Genomic DNA, 25,985 nt, shown 5'->3' with positions numbered 1-25,985 from the left:
AGATTAATTCTCTGTTGTGATAAATTATTTTAACAGACAGAAATGGAGGGCTTAGAGCACTCAGAAAATTCAGGAGACGTGCAATATAAAGGGTACCCTTTTATTAAAGTCCTGTTGCTACTCATAAGGTATGTCTATCCTTACGGTTGTGTGTAGAGTACAGACACTGCATGCTTCCTAGCACAGGTATAAATAGCACTGAGGCATGGCTTAGGTGAGTAGAATGTCATACACACTTGGACCCCCAGGGCATATGCCCTACCTGGGCTCTGTACGTGCCCAAGCAGTGCTTCCCATGTCTACGCTTGCTATTTTTAGCAGTGTAATGTCCTGCTGGAGGAGCCTTTCCCCACTGCCTCCCCATGGCTGGAGCCTTTCATTGCCCCATATAACTACACACCACAATGACAGGTGTGGATGCAGCCTGCCTTTCACTGAGGTGTGTAGCTACACATGTAGTGCCAGTACTCTGGCCTAAATGTAGACATAGTCTTAGAAATGCTTTTTTATTGGATTCCTCCAGGCCTAGATAGAATGAAACCAAAATTGAAAAAAAAACAACAACAACAACAACAACAAAAACAGTGCAGGAGGCTCCCTGGAGGGAGTATAAAACCATGTGGATCAGAAACAAAGGTGTTTTAATTCGAACATTAGGGTTTCCGCACCACATACATTAACAAGGTTACAGACCTTTCCAGTGGCCTCCTTTGTTTTGTCTCTTTCCTTTCCTTCTGTGGAGTCCTGCTGGGACAATATATAGAGCATCTATATGATTACCAGCAAGGTTGGGCTTTGATAAAATATTAAGCCTTAGAAAAGTGCAGGAAATTTCCTTAAATTTGACAATGGTTGGAAGCTGCTTCAACTGGATTAAAGGTATGTGCTTATAGTGGTGACATGAATGATCCTCTGAGATGTCTTTACAGGATACAGTGTTGTAAAATACAGCCCTGTAAAATACACTGCTATTTTGATCTCTGAATTATGACATGCTTTGAATGTGTTGTGCTCTTTTTGGCTGGTGAAGTCCAGTTGACAAGAGCTGGGGCCTATTACTAGTGGGTATTGTCAATGCCCCCCTTGCACAGGGCAGGCTGCTGCTTTCCGAAGAAAGTGCTCACACAGCCTCTGTTCAAGAAAACATCTCAACACTGAAGTTCTGGCCAACTGGCATTCTTTAAATATTCTTCCATTTTTGGTTAAGATTCTTCAGCAGCTTATGGCAAGGCAGCTCTGAATATCTAGATGCCTCAGATCTCCGAAATTTCAAATTTCAGTGGAAAGAAGTGTCAGTTTTCCCCCAAAAAACTATCCCATTTTTTTTCTACCAGTTCTACTACTTATTGTACTAATCCAAATAGATATGAAATCATAACATTTACAGTGTGCTATATCATGTTACATGTACTAGTACATATCTACATGATGGAAAAATCATACTCCTTTTGAGGCACAATTTAGACAAGGTAAAGCAGTACAAGAGTGATTTATACAGACCAAACCCTCCTTCCGGACATACAATGAAAATCCAATTATTTCCTGCATGTACCTGGGTCTACAGCCAATAGCAAGTGTCTGGACTTGTCCTGAACTGTCACAACTACTGAGGAAGCAGCATGGACAATGGGAAAATGTGGAATGACAATGTACAATAAAATTGTAACATAAGAACATAAGAACATAAGAATGGCCGTACCGGGTCAGACCAAAGGTCCATCTAGCCCAGTATCTGTCTACCGACAGTGGCCAATGCCAGGTGCCCCAGAGGGAGTGAACCTAACAGGCAATGATCAAGTGATCTCTCTCCTGCCATCCATCTCCATCCTCTGATGAACAGAGGCTAGGGACACCATTCTTACCCATCCTAGCTAATAGCCATTTATGGACTTAGCCACCATGAATTTATCCAGCCCCCTTTTAAACATTGTTATAGTCCTAGCCTTCACAACCTCCTCAGGTAAGGAGTTCCACAAGTTGACTGTGCGCTGCGTGAAGAAGAACTTCCTTTTATTTGTTTTAAACCTGCTGCCTATTAATTTCATTTGGTGACCCCTAGTTCTTGTATTATGGGAATAAGTAAATAACTTTTCCTTATCCACTTTCTCGACATCACTCATGATTTTATATACCTCTATCATATCCCCCCTTAGTCTTCTCTTTTCCAAGCTGAAGAGTCCTAGTCTCTTTAATCTTTCCTCGTATGGGACCCTCTCCAAACCCCTAATCATTTTAGTTGCCCTTTTCTGAACCTTTTCTAGTGCTAGAATATCTTTTTTGAGGTGAGGAGACCACATCTGTACACAGTATTCGAGATGTGGGCGTACCATGGATTTATATAAGGGCAATAATATATTCTCAGTCTTATTTTCTATCCCCTTTTTAATGATTCCTAACATCCTGTTTGCTTTTTTGACTGCCTCTGCACACTGCGTGGACATCTTCAGAGAACTATCCACGATGACTCCAAGATCTTTTTCCTGACTCGTTGTAGCTAAATTAGCCCCCATCATGTTGTATGTATAGTTGGGGTTATTTTTTCCAATGTGCATTACTTTACATTTATCCACATTAAATTTAATTTGCCATTTTGTTGCCCAATCACTTAGTTTTGTGAGATCTTTTTGAAGTTCTTCACAATCTGCTTTGGTCTTAACTATCTTAAGCAGTTTAGTATCATCTGCAAACTTTGCCACCTCACTGTTTACCCCTTTCTCCAGATCATTTATGAATAAATTGAATAGGATTGGTCCTAGGACTGACCCCTGGGGAACACCACTAGTTACCCCTCTCCATTTTGAGAATTTACCATTAATTCCTACCCTTTGTTCCCTGTCCTTTAACCAGTTCTCAATCCATGAAAGGACCTTCCCTTTTATCCCATGACAGCTTAATTTACGTAAGAGCCTTTGGTGAGGGACCTTGTCAAAGGCTTTCTGGAAATCTAAGTACACTATGTCCACCGGATCCCCCTTGTCCACATGTTTGTTGACCCCTTCAAAGAACTCTAATAGATTAGTAAGACACGATTTCCCTTTACAGAAACCATGTTGACTATTGCTTAACAGTTTATGTTTTTCTATGTGTCTGACAATTTTATTCTTAACTATTGTTTCAACTAATTTGCCCGGTACCGATGTTAGACTTACCGGTCTGTAATTGCCGGGATCACCCCTAGAGCCCTTTTTAAATATTGGCGTCACATTAGCTAACTTCCAGTCATTGGGTACCGAAGCCGATTTAAAGGACAGGTTACAAACCTTAGTTAATAGTTCCGCAACTTCACATTTGAGTTCTTTCAGAATTCTTGGGTGAATGCCATCTGGTCCCGGTGACTTGTTAATGTTGAGTTTATCAATTAATTCCAAAACCTCCTCTAGTGACACTTCAATCTGTGACAGTTCCTCAGATTTGTCACCTACAAAAGCCAGCTCAGGTTTGGGAATCTCCCTAACATCCTCAGCCGTGAAGACTGAAGCAAAGAATCCATTTAGTTTCTCCGCAATGACTTTATCGTCTTTAAGTGCTCCTTTTGTATTTTGATCGTCAAGGGGCCCCACTGGTTGTTTAGCAGGCTTCCTGCTTCTGATGTACTTAAAAAACATTTTATTACCTTTAGAGTTTTTGGCTAGTCGTTCTTCAAACTCCTCTTTGGCTTTTCTTATTACACTCTTGCACTTAAGTTGGCAGTGTTTGTGTTCCTTTCTATTTGCCTCACTAGGATTTGACTTCCACCTTTTAAAGGAAGTCTTTTTATCTCTCACTGCTTCTTTTACATGGTTGTTAAGCCACGGTGGCTCTTTTTTAGTTCTTTTACTGTGTTTCTTAATTTGGGGTATACATTGAAGTTGGGCCTCTATTATGGTGTCTTTAAAAAGGGCCCATGCAACTTGCAGGGATTTCACTTTAGTCACTGTACCTTTTAACTTTTGTCTAACTAACCCACTCATTTTTGTATAGTTCCCCCTTTTGAAATTAAATGCCACAGTGTTGGGCAGTTGAGGTGTTCTTCCCAACACAGGGATGTTGAATGTTATTGTATTATGGTCACTATTTCCAAGCGGTCCTGCTATAGTTACCTCTTGGACCAGCTCCTGCGCTCCACTCAGGATTAAATCTAGAGTTGTCTCTCCCCTTGTGGGTTCCCGTACTAGTTGCTCCATGAAGCAGTCATTTAAAGTATCGAGAAATTTTATCTCTGCATTTCGTCCTGAAGTGAAATGTTCCCAGTCAATATGGGGATAATTGAAATCCCCCACTATTATTGGGTTCTTAATTTTGATAGCCTCTCTAATTTCCCTTAGCATTTCATCATCACTATTACTGTCCTGGTCAGGTAGTCGATAATAGATCCCTAATGTTATATTTTTACTAGAGCATGAAATTTCTATCCATAGAGATTCTATGGAACATGTGGATTCGCTTAAGATTTTTACTTCATTTGAATCTACACTTTCTTTCACAGATAGTGCCACTCCTCCCCCTGTTCTGTCCTTCTGATATATTTTGTACCCCAGAATGATTGTGTCCCATTGATTGCTCTCAGTCCACCAGGTTTCTGTGATGCCTGTTATATCAATATCCTCCTTTATCACAAGGCACTCTAGTTCACCCATCTTATTATTTAGACTTCTGGCATTTGTGTACAATCACTTTAAAAACTTGTCCCTGTTTATTAGCCTGCCTTTTTCTGATGTGCCAGATTCTTTTTTATGTGACTGTTTATCATCTGATCCGGCCCTTACATTATACTCTTCAGTCCTCTGCTCCTGACTATAACCTGGAGATTCTCTATCATCAGACTCTCCCCTAAGAAAAGTCTGTGTCCGATCCACACGCTCCTCTGCAGCAGTCGGCTTTCCCCCATCTCCTAGTTTAAAAACTGCTCTACAACCTTTTTAATGTTTAGTGCCAGCAGTCTGGTTCCACTTTGGTTTAGGTGGAGCCCATCTCTCCTGTATAGGCTCCTCCCATCCCAGAAGTTTCCCCAGTTCCTGATGAACGTGAACCCCTCCTCTCTACACCATCGTCTCATCCACGCATTGAGACTCTGAAGCTCTGCCTGCCTACCTGGCCCTGCGCGTGGAACTGGGAGCATTTCTGAGAATGCCACCATAGAGGTCCTGGATTTCAGTCTCTTCCCTAGCAGCCTAAATTTGGCTTCCAGGACATCTCTCCTACCCTTCCCTATGTCATTGGTACCTACATGTACCACGACCACCGGCTCCTCCCCAGCACTACACATAAGTCTGTCTAGATGCCTCGAGAGATCCGCAACCTTCGCACCAGGCAGGCAAGTCACCATACGGTTCTCCCGGTCATCACAAACCCAGCTATCAATGTTTCTAATAATCGAATCTCCCATTACTAACACCTGCCTTTTCCTAGAAACTGGAGTTCTCTCTCCCGGAGAGGCAACCTCAGTGCGAGAGGCAACCCCAGCACCATCTGGAAGGAGGGTCCCAACTACGGGAAGGTTTCCCTCTGCTCCCATTGACTGCTCTGCTTCCCTGGGCCTTTCATCCTCCTCAACAGCACAGGGGCTGTCTGACTGGAGGTGGGACAATTCTACAGTGTCCCGGAAAGCCTCATCAACATACCTCTCTGCCTCTCTTAGCTCCTCCAGTTCCGCCACCCTGGCATCCAAAGTCCATACATGGTCTCTGAGGGCCAGGAGCTCCTTGCACCGACTGCACACATACGCCACCCACCTACAGGGCAGGTAATCATACATGCAACACTCAGCACAATAAACTGGATAGCCCCCACTCTGCTGCTGGGCTTCTGCCTGCATTGTCTCCTAGTTAATGGAAGGGTGGTTTACAGAAAGGGGTTTTGAAATGTGGTTCGGTTTATAGGTTTTAGGGGGACCACAGGGAAGGGGTTAGGGCTGGCGAGGGACTCCCACTCCCTTCGAAACTCCCTTGCGAAACTCCCTGTTCGCAAAGCTCCCTGGTCGCTTGTGCACGGCTTTATAAAGCCCTGGCCTGAGTGAATGCCCCGCCCACTGATTAAGGCTCAGCCAATTACCAGAGGCTTTGAGCTTTCAAACCTGCCTCCAACTGCCAGCCAGAGCACATGGTCCCTCAACCAACCAACCAAACAAACAGACTGACAAACACAAGCTCAGCACACAGCAAGTAACCCCCAAACACAAGCAAACACACACTACAGACAGTCACTTACCCCACAGATGCTGTATTAGCTCCTCCTTCACCTGGAGAACTCCCTTACGAAACTCCCTGTTAGCAGCCCCTGTTCGCAAAGTCCTAGTTGTGTCTTCTCAAAAATAATGTACTAGTCCATTATTTTTGAGAAGACACAACTAGAAGACCTTCTCGTAAACAAACTAGGGAAATACAACCTAGATTGAGCTACTGTAAGGTGGGTGCATAATTGGTTGGAAAACAGGTCCCAGAGAGTAATCATCAGTGGTTCACAGTCTAGCAGATAGTGCATATGGAGTGGGGTCCTTCAGGGATCAGTCCTGAGTCCGGTTCTCTTCAATATCTTCATAAATGATTTAGATAATCTCATAGAGAGTACACTTATAAAGTCTGCGGACGATACTAAGCTGAGAGGGGTTGCAAGTTCTTTGGAAGATAGGATTAAAATTCAAAATGATCTGGACAAACTGGAGAAATGGTCTGAAGTAAATAGGATGAAATTCAATAAGGACAAATGCAAAGTACTCCACTTAGGAAGGAACAATCAGTTACACACACACAAAATGGGAAGTGACTGCCTAGGAAGGAGTATTGCGGAAAGGGATCTCGGGGTCATAGTGGATCACAAGCTAAATATAAGCCAACAATGTAACGCTGTTGCAAAATAAGCAAATATCATTCTGGGATGTGTTAGCAGGAGTATTGTAAGCAAGACATGAGAATTAATTCTTCCACTCTACTCCGCGCTGCTTAGGCCTCAACTGGAGTATTGTGTCCAGTTCTGGATGCCACATTTCAGGAAAGATGTGGACAAATTGGAGAAAGTCCAGAGAAGAGCAACAAAAATGATTAAAGGTTTAGAAAACATGACCTATGAGGGAAGATTGAAAAAACTGGGTTTGTTTAGTCTGGAGAAGAGAAGGCTGAGAGGGGACATGAACATGATAAGTTTTCAAGTACATAAATGGTTGTTACAAGGAAGAAGGTGTAAAATTGTTCTCCTTAACCTCTGAGGATAGGACTAGAAGCAATAGGCTTAAATTGCAGCAAGAGCAGTTTAGGTTGGACATTAGGAAAAACTTCCTAACTGTCAGAGTGGTTAAGCACTGTAATAAATTGCGTAGGGAGGTTGTGGAATCTCCATCATTGTGGATTTTTAAGAGCAGGTTGGACAAACACCTGTCAGGGATGGTCTAGATAACACTTAGTCCTGCCTTGAGTGCAGGGGACTGGACTAGATCACCTCTTGAGGTCCCTTCCAGTTCTATGATTCTATGAACTAATAATCTAGAGAAAAAGAAACCTTGTTGCTGTATGCTACATTCTAACACACAGAGGGCCAGGCATGAGGGAAGGCTGTGGAAAGTTCAAGGCAGATATGCTGCAGTGAAGCAGAAGGGTAGAACTTTTAGGGACAATACTGTTTCTTTATTCTAATTAAGTTCATTGTTAAAAGAAAGTGATTCTTTCTGTGGGTTAAAGGACTTATTTATGCCCTGAATTTCTGTGATGTCTAATGAGAATAGACATTTAACAGTGTTGCCAATCTCAAGCATGAGTCAGGTGTTAAAAATCATGAGACTGATTTAAATATGAGATTTTAAAAATACTCTATTTTGGGGGGAATGTCTCTTGGTTTTTGAGCCTTTAGGGTTCATATTTTCAAGCTTTTCTTCATAATCATTTAGATGAGAAGTATACTTAAAAAATAAAAGCAGAGTCTCTTACATAATCACATGATTCTGGTAGCTGGGGCTTTAAGAAAAAAACATCAGATATAGTGAGAATTGGCAATATTGCATCAGTGCTGATTGTCATTGTCCAAAGAATTCCTTAGGTAAGTACTTGGAACCCTTAGGAATAGAAAAACAATATAACACATTTGTTTTGCTTGGCAGCGGACTGGAAGGAGGTAAACAATAAGAGCCATTTCTTTACTATATATTGCAACTATTCTATCCTCTTTCTAAAGAAAGCAAGCACCACTCAAAGCTTTTCTACCTATTTTGTAATTTGAAATGACCAGATTTGGTTGGCAGAGATCCAGTACAGAGGCTTCCACAATGTTAGCCAAAGGGTAGTTTAATGTCTTTTAGGAGAATACCAGAAACCCGGTATTTTTATGGTTTAAGATAATGCCATTTACCAAATAAAGTTATCTTTCCAACTGCTCTGCCAATAACTGAGAGTTTGAGATAAAAGATGCTTCAGCCCAAACTCATCCTGCTATTGCAAACGAAGAACCATCTGTATAAAGCTTAAAAGTCTTCCCTCTCCATTTTCATCAGAGTAAATTGCCTTCTCTCTAGCTGAAGCAGTTTTGTGCCTTGGGTCCAGATGCACAAATTGATAATAAAATGAACTTTTCTACTGAAAACATCTTCCCCAGTTTCTCAAATTCAAGAGGAGACACGAAGAATAGACACTTTAAATCAAAAGTATGGCACTTAATGGGTAGCAAACATGAAATACAGCCTACATTGAGCTACTATAAGGTGGGTGCATAATTGGTTGGGAAAGTGTTCCCAGAGAGTTGTTAGCTGGAAGGGCATATAGAGTGGGGTCCTTCAGGGATCAGTCCTGAGTCTGGTTCTCTTCAATATCTTCATCAATTATTTAGATAATGGCATAGAGAGTACACTTATAAAGTTTGCAGACAATACCACGCTGAGAGGGGTTGCAAGTGCTTTAGAGGATAGGATTAAAATTCAAAATGATCTGAACAAACTGGAGAAATGGTCTGAAGTAAATAGGATGAAATTCAATAAGTACAAAATGCAAAGTACTGCACTTGGAAAGGAGCAATCAGTTGCACACGTGCGAAGTGGGAAATGACTGCCTAGGAAGGAGTACTGCAGAAAGGGATCTGGGGGTTATAGCGGATCACAAGCTAAATAGGGACTGGGAATGGCTGAGCCATTACAAACATTGAATCTATCTCCCTTTGTAAGTATTCTACACTTCTTATCAAACTGTCTATACTGGACTATCTTGATTATCACTTCAAAAGTTTTTTTTCCTTACTTAATTGGCCTCTCAGAGTTGGTAAGACAACTTTTCATGCTCTCTGTATGTGTATATATATCACCTCAATATATGTTCCATTCCATGCATCTGAAGAAGTGGGCTGTAGCCCACGAAAGCTTATGCTCAAATAAATTTGTTAGTCTCTAAGGTGCCACAAGTACTCCAGTTCTTTTTGCGGATACAGACTAACACGGCTGCTACTCTGAAAGCTAAATATGAGTCAACAGTGTAACACTTGCCAAAAAAAAAAAAATAAAAGCAAACATTCTGGGATGTATTAGCAGGAGTGTTGTAAACAAGACACAAGAAATAATTCTTCTGCTCTACTCCACACTGATAAGACCTCAGCTGAAGTATTGTGTCCAGTTCTGGGCACCACATTTCAGGAAGGATGTGGACAAATTGGAGAAAGTCCATAGATTAAAGGTCTAGAAAACATGGCCTATGAGGAAAGATTGAAAAAAAATGGGCTTTAATCTGGAGAAGAGAAGACTGAGGGGAGACATGATATCAGTTTTCAGGTACATAAAAGGTTCTTACAAGGAGGAGGGTGAAAAATTATTCTCCTTAACTTCTGAAGCTAGGACAAGAAGCAATGGGTTTAAATTGCAGCAAAGGAGGCTTAGCTTGGACAATGGGAAAAACTTCCTAACTGTCAGAGTAGTTAAGCACTGGAACAAATTGCCTAGGGAATTTCTGTCTTTGGAGGTTTTTAAGAACATGTTAGACCAGGGGTCGGCAACCTTGGGTGTGCCGAGTCTTCATTTATTCACTCTGATTTAAGGTTTCACGTGCCAGTAATAAATTTAAATGTTTTTGGAAGGTCTTTCTATAAATCTATAATATATAACTAAACTATTGTTGTATGTAAAGTAAATAAGGTTTTTAAAAATGTTTAAGAAGCTTCATTTAAAATTAAATTAAAATGCAGAGCCCTCCAAACTGGTGACCAGGACCCAGGCAGTGTGAGTGCCACTGAAAATCAGCTCGCGTGCCGCCTTCGGCACCCGTGCTATAGGTTTCCTACCCCTGGGTTAGACAAACGCTTGTCAGGGATGATCTAAGTATTACATGGTCCTGCCTTGAGTGCAGGAGACTGGTCTAGATGACCTTGAAGTCCCTTCCAGTCCTACAATTCTATGAAATGGTCAAAATATTAAAGGTGGCCTACAAAGGAAAAAAATGGGGCTTATGATCTTTTCTTGTTTCTCTGTGGTGTACAAAGAGGGCACGATGGGATATTTTTTAAAGTTTTTGTTCTGCTTGTTTTTTTACATTAGAATTTCAGGACTTGTCTAAGCTGGAAGACTAAATAGTGACTTGCAAACAGGTGAAACTGTTATATTACAAGAGTATGGAAGTTAAGCAATTGAGAGGGGAAGGGCTTTTTAGTCAGACTTTTTCCAGGGGGCAGATTTTCAGAAATGCTCAGCACCTATGGTTGGAGATGATTTTTGGTAAAAGAGGTTAGCTTCCATTAAGGTACCTAAATGAAGCTACCAGCTTTTCAAAAGTGATATGTACCCATCAGTTCCCATTGTTCCCAATGGTCACTTATTCAGACATCTAAATGGGAATCACTGGGCACCAAAGCAAAATCTGGTCCCCTTAAATCTTATTTATGTGACTATGTTACTTCAGGGTTCAGGAAAGAAATCAATGCATGGACTCCAGTAGGGAGCAATCCAACAAATGTTTATTGAGGGTAGTCATTCCTTTTCAGGACCCAGCACAATCGACTGCAGTAGTCCCATTCAGATAACATGTAAGTCTCAAGTAGAACAGTAAACACAATACCTTAGGTCAAAAAGGGAACACACTCCCAGGCAGCAAAGCGAATGTAACAGGCCCACACCAGGCCTATGTTCTTTCCGGGAGGCTCTAGCATCTAATAGTCACTGGTTGGGATTGGGTCTGGGTCTGGGTCTGGGTTTGGGTCTGTCCATCTCAGCTTCCTTCCCTCCCTCCCTCTAAATCAGCCTGCCTGCCCTTCAGGGAAGTCACACAAGAAATCAGCTCACCTTTCCAGCCTCCTCTCAATTGAACTGGCTCTCTCCTTTTGAACACCCCCTTGAAGCAAGATGGCTCTTGCAGGGCAAGGGCAGCAGGACAGATTGAGCCCACAGCAGCTCATCAACCCTTCCCTGAATTGTTCACCTCCCATCACAAAACTTTAATTGCTAAATAACATTTTAGATAATGACTATTTTCGTTTAAAATTCAACCCTTCAGATATTAGAGCCCACAATGAACATGCTCTAAATCTGAGACTGACAACGGGTCCAACAAAACCAGGAAAAATCAGTCTTAGCATTGCAGATATTTCTGAGGTAAAAAGAAATAAGACTTAAAGGCAACTTGCACAGAATTTTATTTTCATTAGGATTATGCCCTTTTTTCAGAGCTTTATGATTTATAAAGAATGTCTGATAGTTATGTTTTTATTTTTTCTGCTTTTATTTAACCTGGAGGATTGTGTTTGTGGCCCTCACAGAGCCCTGGGCTGGAGCCTGGTGGAGTGGATGGGCCCAGGCTTCCCTACCAAAACACCCTCTGCAGTCGAACGGCATAAGCCCTGACCACTAGGTAACAAAGGCAGGAACTATCTTGTTGTACGTAGATGTACGGTACAGTGACCCAAGGACTTTGGATGACAATTTGTAGAGGGCACAGGGTTAGACAGAGGTACAGGGATCCCATGGGTTCACCCCAAGAATGTCATGTAAGGTCTTTAATGAATGCCCATGTCACACTGGTCAACATAATCACTGCAAAATGTATAGTCAGATATTGTGTGAGAAATTATATATATTCACTGAAAATTATGTTCCTAAGGTCTTGTGAGGCAAACCTGCAGCCAAACCAGGGCTACTCACTCAGCTGCCACTCTAAGAGAATGGGGCTGTGAGCATCAGCATGTACCTGGCGTGGTACAAGATCTCTCCTGACACCTGCTCCTTCTGCTGGGAGAGGGAGATGGTGGTACACATTTAATATTGAGTACATGAGGTTGCAGCCCCTCTTCTGGCTCCTCCAAAACTCCTTCTCCAGTTCTGACTGCATTTTCCCCCTCACTTATGCACACCTCATCCGTGGCCCTACAAAGTCATGAAGCATCCTTGTCAACTTCTTCCTGGCAATGGCCCAGGGGGGCTTCCAGCATACCAGGAGGAGGAAGCTGGATGGGGAGTGCTCTGTGGTTACGGGGCCTATTTCCAATCCCTTCTGCAGTCACGTTTCAGGGCACAGTTCCTCTGGGCCATGTCCACTGGCTCCCTGGATGCCTTCGAGGAGTAGTGGGCACTGTCCAGAGTTCTCTGCTCCATGTCCCTCTCGGGATTCTTGATTTTGAACCTGTAACCTAGTATCTGGTTAAAAAAAATTTCTGAGCCTGTACTCCTTTAATCTTCTTATCAAATAGAGATACATTAGCCAAATTTGTTATGCATAAATGATAATATTTATTGAACGTCATAATGAATAGTTTTGTAAGACTCTCTGGGCAAACATGTCAGTTCACTCTTTTCAAAAACATTCTGAAAAAAGTTTGAAGAGGTTTGCTCAATATTGTTAGAAGAAGTAGACTGGTTCAAGGACATCAGTGCTGCTGCTGACAGGAGCAAGATCCTATCCTAGCAATCTCTACTCCAGTAGCACCTATTTTGCAGGGCTGCCCAGAGGGGGGGCGGGAAGTGGGGCAATTTGCCCCAGGCCCCGCAGGGGCCCCCACGATAATATAATATTCTATAGTATTGCAACTTTTTTTAAACGGAAGGGGCCCCTGAAATTGCTTTACCCCGGGCCCCCTGAATCCTCTGGGCGGCCCTGCTATTTTGAATAAGAGTTTGAGTGATTCATTAATAACCAGATGGATAGCTTTATCCAAAGAATGCATTTCTAATATCAGCACATATATAACAGAGAAATACAATTATGAAGGAGCTGCTATGACCTATTGTCAGTAATGCTCAGCTTAAAATGTTTGCTAATGCTCATTAACTCAATGGCCAATATTGCTGTTAAGGGAACTATTAAAGCCCATCAAGACAAAATTTGGTCTTTAAAGATGTTTGGGATTTACACAATATTTCTTTATGCGACACCGAGTGTGTAAACAAATGTTTTAAAAAAGGATTTAAATAGAGCATGCAAATGTACAATAGCCCTCAACAGCTCAGATTGAGCCATTCAAGGTGTATTCTGAATAACAAGCATTTTTTTTAAATCACTCTTATAATTAAAAATTTTTAAATTGCCTCAGCTCTCAGGTGTTTCCGTGGTTTCCTCCTTTTATTAGACCTGATATTAAACACAAACTCAACAGGTAAACAGAGAAGGCTCAAGTGTGGCAGTCAGCCACTGTCTTGGATGGGGGGCTCTACAGAACCACTCCTGCTTAAGAGAGCGACTCCCGCTCCCAATTCCCCAGCGTGCAGGGAGAATGTGCGCCATGTATCTTTCTGTGGCTATGACCCCTTAGAGTGATTTTTCCCCTGAGGAGTGCAAAGAAGGACCGGTCCCTGCAGTTCCCCAATTACAGGGACTGATTGTTCTTGATCCTTGTGTAGGGTGCTGAAGATGAGAAGAGATTCTTGCATTCCCCACATCTATCCATGCTAGGGAAGGGACACTCTAATCCTAAGAGTTTGACTTCAATACTCCAAATATTTTGAAATTGTGAGTTGTACGTGCTATGATGAGGCCTCAATTTCTGTTCTTGTTCCAATCTCAACTTGTCTTTTTACAAGGGTGAACTTCCTAATTTTTATTATTTTACTGCACAAAGTTGAATGAGATGATAAAATGGGGATGACTTTGACTCTTACTTAGTGACTTCTTTTGGTGCTGCTTTCCTGTACAGTTCTTTCTTTAGTTTCCTTAGCTTGTTTCCGTTTTATTGGGTAATGCCTTTGCTGAAGCTTTATTGACTATCCAATTCTGCCTGGGCAATGACAGCCTGTCACCACCAAAACAGTTGAGTAGCTTTGTGTATATTGCAATGAGTCTTGCAGAAAGCAGGAAATTAATTATAAAGCAAGGCACGCTGCAATACAGGCACAGCTCTCTAGTTGTGGTCACTAGCTGACATCATACAGAGTGACAGCAGCAATAAGTAGTTCTGTCCAAAGTCAAATTATGTTTAAAAGCAACATGGAAAGCTGCCCGGTAAAGGTGAGTGAAGACAATAGGCAGTTTAGGCTAGCAGGTAGTATGTGGTTTAAACTTAAAACTCCCTTCTCCTTTAGATTAAGCTTCAGATAATGTATAGTCCCATTGTTTCACTTACTACTACTAATGAATAAGTTAGATGATGGTGGTGGTAGAGAAGCAAAATGATCATTGTATATATCTGCTTCAGTAAACAAAACTCCAGGAGACAGTGTTTGTTACAACAGCGCTATGTTTGAATGGAATATCAAGACACCAGATTCCAGGTTATGGGCTAGAGGAATATGCACTGGTTTGGGAATCAGGATCTCCTACTGCTGCCACTGACTCACTGTGGAGCCTGGGGCAAATTGCTATGTGTAAAATGGGGCAAATATTACTTACCCACCTCTCTAGTGACAGGGGTCATCAGGAAATGGCATTTCCATCTATCCTAAATTCCACTGTTTCAAAATTTGTCTTCATTCAGCATCGGAACAAAATGTCAATTTTTAAAAATTTCCTAATAAATGAAACTTTAAAAAAAAGAGTTTGGTTCAGATCAATAGAAACATTGCATCAACAGAATTGAAATGTTTCATTTGGATTTTGACTTAACATTTTTCTTCCATTTTAATAGAAAAGAACAACGTATTTCAGAAGGTGAAGTTTCTTTTCAAAGTAAAAAATCAAAAATGCCTCATTTCAATTTTTCAAACTCAAATTTTGTCAAAATTGACACATATCTGTGCAATGTTTCAATTTCAATAATGTTCCAACACAAAAACCTTTAGTTAGAAAATTATTGACCAGCTCTAAGGTGGCATTAGCTATTGGCTGTACATTACTTTGAACATGTAGAACACTAACTAAATGCTATGTATTGTTTTCCCTGATGTGAGTGGCTTTTTAGCATTTGCTTTTGTGGAGAGGAAGGTGAGTGCTATGTAGAAGAGGAACACTTGAGAAAGCCAAAGAGCCATTTTACCTCTGTATAATTCACAATTTTACTGTTTTTGATTTGGTTAGGCCCTTGGGACAGAACAATTCTGTGGCCCCCAAGTTGCAGAATCCAGGGGAGTTTGGTCATAAGGCCCAATCCTACACAGTACTGAGCTTTACTTCAATAGAAATTGAAGGGTCTCAGCACCTTGTATGACTGAGCCCATAATAGATTAACTCAGGGGCAGCTGGCTGGCCCTACCACTAAAAACAGAATTAGAAAGAATCCCCAAAGTTTTAACCCCTCTCCCTCCCCCCGTATTAGAAAGCTTATATTTTGCCCTGAAAAATGAAGTACTGTAATTATAACTGGCTTTCTTCTGCTCCTAGAGCCCAATATCTTTTCTTCAGTTTGCATCTTATTTCAGATGATTCTGGGTTTGAAATAATTCCATCACTCTACCCAAGGAAGGTATGTTGCAAAATCCCAAAAGTATTTTTTATTTAAAATGTTACTATCATAAAATTTCAGACTATGAACTGAAGACCTTGGATTCACATTCAAATCTCTTTTGTTTAAATAGATATATACACAGTCACGAAACGTAAAACATGCTGCAATGATACAAATATATTTTTTATACGAAAATTACAGTACATTTTAAACCATGAAAAGAAATTGAGGCACTAGACTGTACATCAGTTCTGTTCTGCACCGGTAGTGAAGCTGATAGGATTGCTTTAAATTAACAAAATTTTATTTCCTTTTTTTGTTATTTGGTGAACATATCTTTATAGGTCATTTCAAATAATGTGCTTTATTGTGAAATGTCACTGATTTCGGTTCCATGGGGAGTCTTCGTTTTAGACCTACAACACACTTATACAACATGTATCGCTGCCACACTATGAAAAATAATCATTTTATTGAATTTACAACTCAAAAAAACCCAACAATTATTAAATAAATAATTATTCCTTACAGTGGATAGTTTATATTACACTGCATTGGCCATTTAAACAAATGAAGTTTAATAAATACATGGGAATGTCTTATTTACGCCTTCGTTCGTAATTCTGTGCTGTGTTCTTTTCAGAGGACCCTGAAAAAATAAGTGTAAAGTGTTGTATAAATAGAATAAGCACCAGGAGTCATATAAAACATAGCAAGTTTTATGTATCACCACATTTCATTGTGTTGCACCACTCAATTCTGAGCAATATATTAAAGGCCTGAGCCTAAGAGACTGTCAGTATTCAACTCCCAATGACTTCAATAGAAGTTAAGGGCTTTCAGCTCCTTTCAAGATTGGGCCTATATGCTTTGTTTTCTCAATGTCTGGAAGCTCTGTGTGTATGCTAGCTCCCCAGTAGTCTCAATCCCCGTGAGAGACCATAGGTCACTTCTAGATTAGGGGTGAGCTATGGGACCCACCCACAACCCACTGCAGATCTCCTGGGATCTGTAATAGATCATATCCATTTGCATGGAGGCATCAAACCTCTGTGCTAGCTCTTTATGGCCACCATGGCTTTCTTGCCGGATGGTTCTAATGTCGCCTTGCTACCAGGAATTCCACTGAGCACAGCTGTCCCCAGGATTCCTCTGAAAGGAGGACCTTCTCAAGGGGACAGGTGGAAAACATTAAATTCCCCCAGGTACACCTCTCCCTGATACTCTCCGGAAGGCCAGCTGAAGGAACAATGTTATTTCTCCTCAGAGAGACCTCTCACCCACTGCCTGCCCTAACTCACTCCTCCCTCATATTTATTAACAAACCGTTTGCAGTGGGAGAGTTGGATGCTGCTGTGAAGGCAGATGGTGGAAGAGGAGGTCATAAGGGTAGAGTTGTGTGTGTGGAGAGTCCTGGTCTAGCCTTTTGCATCTCCCATACTAGTTTTTTTTTTTTTAAACGAAAGCACAAACCAATAGGGTCTTTTAGATTCCTTTCCTGTCTTGCCAATGGCATTAGTTTCTTCACATAGTGCGCCACAGAAGGTGGGACGTCTCAGCTGTGCAGTCTGCCTCTGTTCTAGAGCAGCAGTTCTCAAACTATGGAGTGGGCCTCCCAAGGGAGGCACGAGGGGTGTGTGTGTTTTAAGAGCTTTGGCTGTCAGCCATGGGTGGCTGGAGCTTGTGCAGAAGGGCTATGCACACATGGGAGGTGGGACTAAAAGGGACAGCCAGAGACCTGCTGCTTGGGCTCTCCTTCTTCCCCAGCAATCCCTCACAGGGAGGCAGCTCATGCTCAGGCTTCCACACCCCCCATCCCTCACCTAGAGGTGGTGAGGCTCCAGCTGTCAGCCCTGGGGTGGCAGCAGCAGCTCAGAAGTAAGTGACAATGGGGCACTAAGTCTGCTATGAAAAGTGATACCGTTCTAAAGGCAGTGTGTGTGTGTGTGTGTGTGTGTGTGTGTGTGTGTGTGTGTGTGTGTGTGTGTGTGTGTGTGTGTGTGTGTAAACAGCTGCAGACACAAAGAAGGGGGGCCTGATCAAATAAGGTTGAGAAGCACTGTTCTAGAGAAATTCAAGCAGCCACCGAACCAAACCCTCTGCATATTCCAAAAGTCTGTTTTAGTGGATTCAGTGCTTTTTTTCTTTTTAATTATAATCATATCTGCCTCTAAGTCAGAAGGCTATGGCATGGATCATGAGGGAGACCTCCCCTCTCCTCCCCCCCCCCCCGACATCGAGAATATTCCTGGCCATGCTCAGTAAATCATGAAGATGCATAATTATTACATGCAAATGCCCTGCTAATTTTGAGGGATCCAGTGCTGCAGATCTTGCAAGGCTTGGATTATGACTCTGCTCTATAGGGCTGAAGGAAAAACCAAGCAAGGGCCCAAATTAAAGATTAATCAGACACACCCTGAAAACTGTTTAACACTAAAACAATAGATTCTGCATAAGTTTTGATAATATCTTACTCTCTTTAGCAGAAAGTAAGGTATTACCACTGAATTCACTTAACAAGTATTCTGGACTATACACAAATCATGTTCTGCAGTGGCATGGGAACAGTTTTTATAGTGGGCTGCTGAAAACCATTGAACAAAACTGTAAACCCTGTATATGATGGAAAGCACTTCAAGACAGGGGGTGCTGCTATGCCCCCAGTACCTGAAATTCCTGTACCTCTTATCAGTATAGATTATCTCTGCATTTATGGTTATTTAGTTATTATGGCTATTTGCAGGCCATTGATTGCAATGAGGCTCTGAGTGGGTGCATGGCTCTGCCTGCATAAACTCGTTGCAGATCAAGGCATTACATACTGGAATCTGCTTTACTGAGACAGGAAATGTTGGGCAAATCACCAGGATTATGGTATCATGGGACCTCTAATTTCAATTTCCATCCACCAGAAGGGATGTTAGCATAGCTTCCAAACAAAGCCTCTCCTAATGCCAGAACTTAGTAATTTTCTGGATAAATTGTATTAGGCATCGAAGGGAGAAACCCAGCCCATTTCCAACATGTAACTTTACTCTTAAATGAGGAAAAGCTTTTCCCAGTCTGTATAGGGGCAAACAATGTTGCAGTTGTGGTTGTTGCATACTTTTTAATAGGAGTGGACTCAAACCTATACTATTCCACCCTTGTCTCCCAACTAGGCAGAGGAGTATGAATGCTAAATTCTAAGAAACTGGTTTACCTATCAGAGTGGTATGTTACTATTAGAAAGCTTGACTATCTACAACTTTATTATTCATCCTGGTTATAGTTAGCTAACCATAGAGTTGTATTCTAACTATACCAGCAAATTTGAAAGTAATTAAAGAGCATTTTACACTCACTGCATCTCAGATTTTCATACTTAAAATAAGGTAAATTTAATTCCAAAGTAAACTGAACCAGATTTATCACTTGATGCCATTTGCTGCTATCATAGCAAATGTATATTTACAAGTATATGTACATTTAATCACTATCACCCTCACAGGGAGAAGAGCTATACTGGATTGCTCCTGATTCAGGGAAATTTGCAAAAACTAGTTAAGATATAGAGACCTATATTACTTCTTTGACTACAGTCTAGTTAAAAATAAAATCACTGACAACTGTAATTACAGAAAATAGTTTACAACGTGCACCTGTGTAATATCAAAATGTTGTGTCCATTTAACTTTTATAATCCATTTAACAAAAACAGTGAGAATTATTTCAGCAGCTTTAAGCAGGCATTAGATCACTTCAAAAAATTATTTTTTCTGGATAACTAAATTAATGCTTTGTGGATAAAACAAGCTACAGCTAATGGAAGACTGGAGTTATCCATATGCAATATTCACAACAAAGACGGGCAAGATTAGGGGAAAATGCAGATAATATGGGGAAAGGGGAGGGAAAGTTGTGGTGAGCACTTGTCAGCAATACTTTAAACTATAAAGTGCTGCTTAACTTTGTTTATTGAGTCACTATTTGAATGTAAAATTAAAAGTTCACAAAAGTTGCAATGTTTAACAAATAAAACCTTTACACCTTGTGGCAAAAGATGGGGCCACTTTTGATGGGAGGACTGTAAGCTCAGTCAGTAGTGTACAAGATTAAAAACAAACAAACAAAAAAAAGGCCACAAAACAAAACAGTTTCCCTTTAAACCTCCAAAAGTCAATTGGTGCAGTAGGTAGTGCACCTTCGACCCGAGGTGATCTAGGATCAAATCCACCAGTTAAAATTAATTTGATACTTTTTTCCTTGAACATTTTCTCATGTCACTAAACACACCTCGGAATTTAGTGTGGTTTTCTGTCTCTGCTCAGAAGCAGCAGAGAACTGGAATAACATGGATGCTACAGGTCAGGATTGAGGGGCATAAGCAGAATTCCTTAGGGAAATTTATATGGCACCTGCAGCACTATGCATGGCTCAGGCTATTGCCCATCCTCCCTCATTTTCATAAGCACTGAAATGACCTTCAGATTAAAATATTTCTATTAAGCAATGTTTTTTCCCTGCTCATAAGAATTCATCTGTCATTTATGAATTGCCTCATGTCAAGACTGCTTCTTCAGTTTATTGGAGAGAATGAAAAGGTAATAGTAGAATTAAGAGGTAGTTTTAGTCTTAGCCATTGCTTATACATACCAGAATTTAAAGATCTTTTGCCCATAAGTCCAACAAAGGAGTCTGTTTTATGCCCTGAAAAAATATATTTGTGGGTGTTTTAATACATTTTCAATATGCAGTTTTTCTGAGGTAATTTGTTTTCATGAGAAATACAAGGAAGATGTAGACTCCATAAATATTCTTCCTACTTACTAAAGTTGATAGCACTTGAAATGTTAGTATAAATGGAGAATGCACATCACCCTCACCTATCTCACAGGGTCTGATTCAGAGCCTGGTCAGGCTAGTAGGTGCCTTTCCTTGTGGCTAAACAGACAGTGACCAGATAATTGATGCCAATTTTGACCTCATTGTTGTCAGTGCTAGAACTTCCAGTGACTTCAATAGAAGCACGATCAGGCCTATAGCTCGACAGACTTCCCTTTCCTATATCTTGGGTCTGTTGGATTGATCTGTTCTATGAATTATTTCACATAAATGTTTCCTGCTGTCATATGGACTCTATAGGCCAAATTATGGAGTCCTTAGTCATGTTGGTTAGTCAAAGGACTACACAGAAGAAAATGCTGATTACCTACCAGTATGTCTTAGGGCTCCACAACCTGGCCTATATGGGATTTTTAACTTCTCGTGAAGCCACATTCTGCAGTCCTTATCACATTTGTGACCCTGGAAGCACTGACTGAGGCTTGTTTAGAGTTGCAGGATTTAGCCCATAATGTATGCTGCATATGTAGCGGTAGCTAGCCTGATTTCAAATAAGAGAAACATTTTGAAAAGTATCTACTTCTATTTTACTATTCTGATGAGAACAAAGTGTGCAAATTCCACTTTGGAAAGAGTTTTCCTTGATTGTGTGTTCATAATACAGGATAAATTACCATAAAACCTCTCAGAGGTCAAGCTCTCAGCTCTTCAGAGAGGAGACATTTGAATGCTATAATTTTGACTTAAGCCAGATAACCAGTAGCTACATCTGGTTGATCTTTGGATGAGACTTTTTAAAATTGTCATTCAGACAAGTAATCCCAGTGATAAAGTCTAGCCGTTAGCACAGAACTCTGGCATGCTTATTAACCTTCTTGGATAGCTAAGATCTCACAAAATGTAATATCATCATCAATCTTTATTAAAAGCCATGCTTTTGGATTGTATTTTAGTATCTTCTGACAGTTCCAGAGAGGGGAAAAAAACCCACATCTCAGTGTGAAAGATACAATTTCTCCTGGGCGACATACAGGAATAAAGGAGTCCACACTGATTCATGTTGGCAGGTGCACTTGCTTATGTGACAACAACTCATTCATCAGTTAGATACAACTTAACTTAGAACATTGATATATCTCAAGTGTAAACTTTGGATCTGGAATCAAACCAGGGATTTGAAGTTCTGGTTTGCTTGCTTCTGCCACCTAAATTCACGTTTCTTGACTTTGGGAGTAATCCCATACTGACTGAACAGCCTCTCTTTGGGGCTCTCACAGAGTAGGTAACCATGATCAAGCTTATCTCTAGCTATATTATCTGGTAAACCCAGAGCTAGAACTATTTCTCCTCTACTCTTGCTTTCAGTCTTTAGTAAGAAACATTAACATTCTAGGCTACGGTGACACACTAGAAACCTCAAAATTAGAACAATTCAGTTTCTCATTTTGTATTTGTTTAGATAATGGTTTAGAAAAAAATGCTTTCCAACTTACTTTTATGAGAGATTTGGCCATATCCTAGAGGAAGGGGGAAAAAAAGGTAGTTTTAATAGTGATGAAATATAAAAGTGATCTCTATGTGAGGTCTATGAAGGAACAGAAACAATCTGTATATTCCCAGGCTTAGAGAATTAGTGCAATAAATTTACTGCCATATCAATCATTGAGCTATAGATTATATTAATCAATAAAATATAATTTCTATAAATCAAGACACAATTAACTTAACTTTCATTTAAGACTCAAAATAGGTATTTTCCCGTTCTTAATCTAGTAAACCTTTTGAACCAGACATCATGACAATAATTTAATTAAAGGCATACATACCAGCCCACAAGGTATTTATTTTCTTAATTGTGTTTAAAAAATGTGTGCACACTTAAGAATTGTTTACTATAAAGCCCAAATCATATGTCCACTGTTTTTCCAAATTATGGATTAATTTTCTATTAAACAGAAAACACTTTCAGTAGCTGGAGTGAATTTAATTTATTTTAAAAACAAATTATAAAATTGTATAAAGGCACGGATAGTTATGCTGAAAAGAGGTCTACAATGATGCATCTTTGAGATGGTCCTAAAAATAATCCAGACATAAAATAATTCATTCTGATTGTACCCTGAGGAGCAAAATGAAATAGGTTACCACATCTTTGTGTTTGCTTTCTCTTAAAGCATTTAGGGTCAGATTTACATTTTTGTGTATATTTGCCATGGGTGAGTGTAAGTCTGGTTCAATATTTTTTCTGTCTTGAGTGTGAAATTCTCATTTTAGCCTCATTACCTCTTCTTCAAAATGAGTTGTCATAAACAGGGAACAGTCCAGTTCAAAGTAGGGTGACCGCTAGAAAGTGTGAAAAATTGGGACGGGTGTGGAGGGGGGGGGAATAGGTGCCAATATAAGAAAAAGCCCCAAATTATCAGGACAGTCCCTATAAAATCGGGACATCCGGTCACCCTAGTTCAAAGACACTACATGAACCGAAATGCCTATAGTGCCTGCTCAATAGCAAAGAGAGAACTGTGAACTGTGAATTAGTTTAAAAGGAAGGAGGCTAAAGGACCCCTAGGTTCTGATGTGTGTAAATCATTCCTCCAGCACAGAAACAGAATGCAATCTCACCAGCATCTCGTTTGCCCATTAACCCGTAGAACTGCTGTGGTCTGGGTCTCCTGGCAATTCTCTGCAGAAAGTGTTCCAAGGGTAAGGGCAGCTCCTCCTGAAATGTAGAGCGTGTCAGCATTTTACTCAGCACAGCCCTGGAGATCCGGGAGGGAAAAAACAAACAAACCCGGAGTCTCCCCGGAATAGCAGCCAACAAATTAAACTACGCCCCAGCAGCCTGCCCCATTACAAACTTCTGGCTGCTTGTCCCTGCTGCGCCGGACATGCCTGCCTGTAGACTCTGCACTGAGGCGTTCCTCTGCAGCTACCCGTTGCTAGACGGCTGCCGGGGAGTCACGGGCTTAGTGCAAAGCACATGGCCTGCAGACAGTCCATACACGCAGACACGTGGCTGGCGGGTGGCGGTTCCCCTGGGAAGGGCCAGCCCGGCGTAAGGTAGCCAACCCTGATCGGACCTGATCGGACCTGCACGCACAAGAGTCTTCCTCCAGGCTAGACATTAGAATCCAGACGGATCGAAATTCCCCCTTTGGAAAGAAAGCAGCAGCTCCGGCTCGATGGCTGCTTCCCGGTTCAGATTATCTTGGCCCCTACTGCCGCTTCTTCTCAAGCAGCGCTGTCCGTACTCCAGCTCCCTGTGGGGAATAACGGACAGCGCTGGGAGCGCGGCTCCCAGCGCTGGGGCTTTGATTACACTGGCGCTTTGTAGCGCCGCAATTTGCAGCGCTGCAAATTTGTAAGTGTAGCCAAGCCCTAAGACTGCTTGAGAAGAAGCCGTCTAGCAACGGGTAGCTGCAGAGGACCGGAGACGGGCCAAGAGACACCCGGAGCGCGGGGGGAATCTAGGGCACTACCTGCGGCGCACCCACGGCCACGCCCTGGAGGAGGGAGACACGGCGCAGGGCGATGGGCATTTTCACTCGCCTTTCGCCCGCCCCCGCTGGGTGCGGCTGGCGGTGGAGCCGGCTGCTCGCAGGACCCACGTGTTGCCCGAGTTCGCTGCTGGCCGGGTTATCGTTAAGCAAACCGACCCCACTCCGACGGCTAAAGCGGATCCGTTATGTTATTGCGCGTATAGGCAAGAGCACGTTACAGCGGCATTGCCCAGCGCGGCTCGCCGCCGAGCCCACCCCCCAGAGCTCCACCCGACCTCGGAAAGACCTGGGAGTAAAGTTCCCCCAGCACACGCTCCCTCATCCCCTTCTCAGTGCGGCTGCATCGCGCCGCTCCCTCCCTGCTCGGATCTCCCCATCCACCCGCTGCCTCTTCCTAGCCACAAGCAAACTTCGTTGGGAGCGACCTGTTTTACCGCGTAACATCTTTCTCCGCGGTTACTCCCTTCACTTGTTCTTCGTTAAAGCAACGACTCCCGCGCTATGGGAGAGGTGGAACCTCTGTTAAACTTGGTGTGAAATCGACACACTGTTGTTAACTGGAACAGAGGCGGATTTGGGAGCCACCCAAAGAAAGTAACCGTTTAAAGCACTTGCCCCACCTATTAAAGGGCTAAATGCTGGCCGTTACCTAGCAATTCATTAGCAGTAGTCACCGCTCTTAAATGGAAATAGGTTGTATTGTATAAGTTAGGAAATGTAACAAATTGCAAGACAAAGCCCAGAATTCTCTTACCTGACGGGCGCCCAAAGCTCATGCATTTACTTATAAAAGCTGCCCCTCTACTTACGTGCATAAGGGGAGCATCTCCTGGCTCTCTAGCTCACCTTGAGTTGGTCACTATCGGACCAGTCAGACCAGTAATTCAGATCATCATTGGCTCCGATTTCTTCTGCAAATACTTGCGCTGAAATTAGGAAAAGCACTGCAAAAGCGACGAGGATTTTCATATTCGCCTCTCCTCCTGCTAGGCAGTACCCCTGGTGCGGTGGGTGGGTGGCGGACAAGTGTCCCGAGCCCTCCGGCCAGTTGCTTGAAGTTGCTGTCTGCTGTAACAAAGAAAAGAAAGGCATGAGTACTGCATACAACTCCTCTCCCCCTCAGCATCCGTCCCAAGAGGAATCGCGCATCTCAGCATAGACAATATCTAACGAGCAAAGCAGTGGGCAGACGGTGGCACCACTTAGGTCCTAACAACAAAGAAATGCGCTACAGCGGCTGGCGAGTCCTGGGGGCTGAGCGCACTTACTGCAATGGGAAAGCGCGACGCTCTCCGCTGCTCTCTCGCAGTGTGTCTGAATACACGCCCGAGCGCTCTCCAGCTTATATACCTGGAGATGGGGAGGGCCAAGGGAGCTTCATTTGCCTAAATCTAATTACTTCCTTGTAGTTATTTGAAACACGTAACAGACCCCCCGCTGTACTTTGCGATCAGAAGTCAATTACCCTGAGTATCCCTTCCTTCCTCTTCCCCTCTGACCCCCGGAAGGAGCCTTTCCTTGGAGGTGACCCCTTGGGGGTCCGTGTCCACCACAAACTACAGTATATTCCTTTTGGGTTGCAAATGACGCAATGTTAGAGAAGTCTGCGCAGAAGGAGCCCATCTCCAACCCGCAACTCGTGCCATCCGCCCAGAGAGGGATTTTGATCCACTGTCCCCTCACACCAAAGATTAGTCATCAAAGCAGGGCAAGTGACGCATTCCAGGCACTCAAAGCAACTTCATGATAATATTTCAGACGTCAGGGCAAGTGCACTGAAGATGATCTGAAGGGACCCCCAAATATTGCTACAAGAGAACCGAAGAATCACTTTGAACACTTGAAAATAACGCTCATGCCCCGGCATTCCTTAATGAAAGCTACAATTAATTAGGAAGCTATTACACAACAGTGGGACTC

General features: G+C 42.1%; 1 protein-coding gene across 3 annotated transcripts; it reads right to left on the bottom strand.

Annotated features, from left to right (window-relative positions):
• Window positions 1-15,769: 15,769 nt before the first annotated feature.
• TAC1 (tachykinin precursor 1) lies at window positions 15,770-25,444 on the bottom strand. 3 transcript variants are annotated; one of them, XM_039525579.1, is made up of 6 exons: window positions 25,334-25,444; window positions 24,912-25,133; window positions 23,188-23,284; window positions 22,059-22,082; window positions 20,377-20,430; window positions 15,777-16,387 (listed from the first exon to the last, which is right to left on the bottom strand). In XM_039525579.1, exons 2-6 carry the CDS (start codon window positions 25,032-25,034, stop codon window positions 16,338-16,340), a joined length of 348 nt encoding a protein of 115 aa, XP_039381513.1. In that variant the 5' UTR covers window positions 25,035-25,133; window positions 25,334-25,444; the 3' UTR covers window positions 15,777-16,337. The 3 variants fall into 3 exon arrangements, with proteins under 3 accessions (XP_039381515.1, XP_039381513.1, XP_039381514.1); XM_039525580.1 differs by having other exon boundaries at window positions 24,912-25,130; window positions 25,334-25,422; XM_039525581.1 differs by lacking the exon at window positions 20,377-20,430 and having other exon boundaries at window positions 15,770-16,387.
• Window positions 25,445-25,985: the final 541 nt, after the last annotated feature.

This window comes from Mauremys reevesii, linkage group 2, assembly GCF_016161935.1.
Source record: "Mauremys reevesii isolate NIE-2019 linkage group 2, ASM1616193v1, whole genome shotgun sequence".
Taxonomy (NCBI): Eukaryota; Metazoa; Chordata; order Testudines; family Geoemydidae; genus Mauremys; species Mauremys reevesii.
Note: the sequence above shows the minus strand (reverse complement) of the source record. Positions and strands in the feature narration are given on the sequence as shown.

Excerpts from the sequence above, each read along its gene's own strand:
- TAC1 (XM_039525579.1), bottom strand. The coding sequence starts at position 25,034 with ATGAAAATCCTCGTCGCTTTTGCAGTGCTTTTCCTAATTTCAGCGCAA. Across the intron at positions 23,285-24,911 it reads CCGATAGTGACCAACTCAAG|GAGGAGCTGCCCTTACCCTT; the intron begins GTGAGCTAGAGA and ends TCTACATTTCAG. Across the intron at positions 22,083-23,187 it reads AATGGGCAAACGAGATGCTG|GATATGGCCAAATCTCTCAT; the intron begins GTGAGATTGCAT and ends CCCTTCCTCTAG.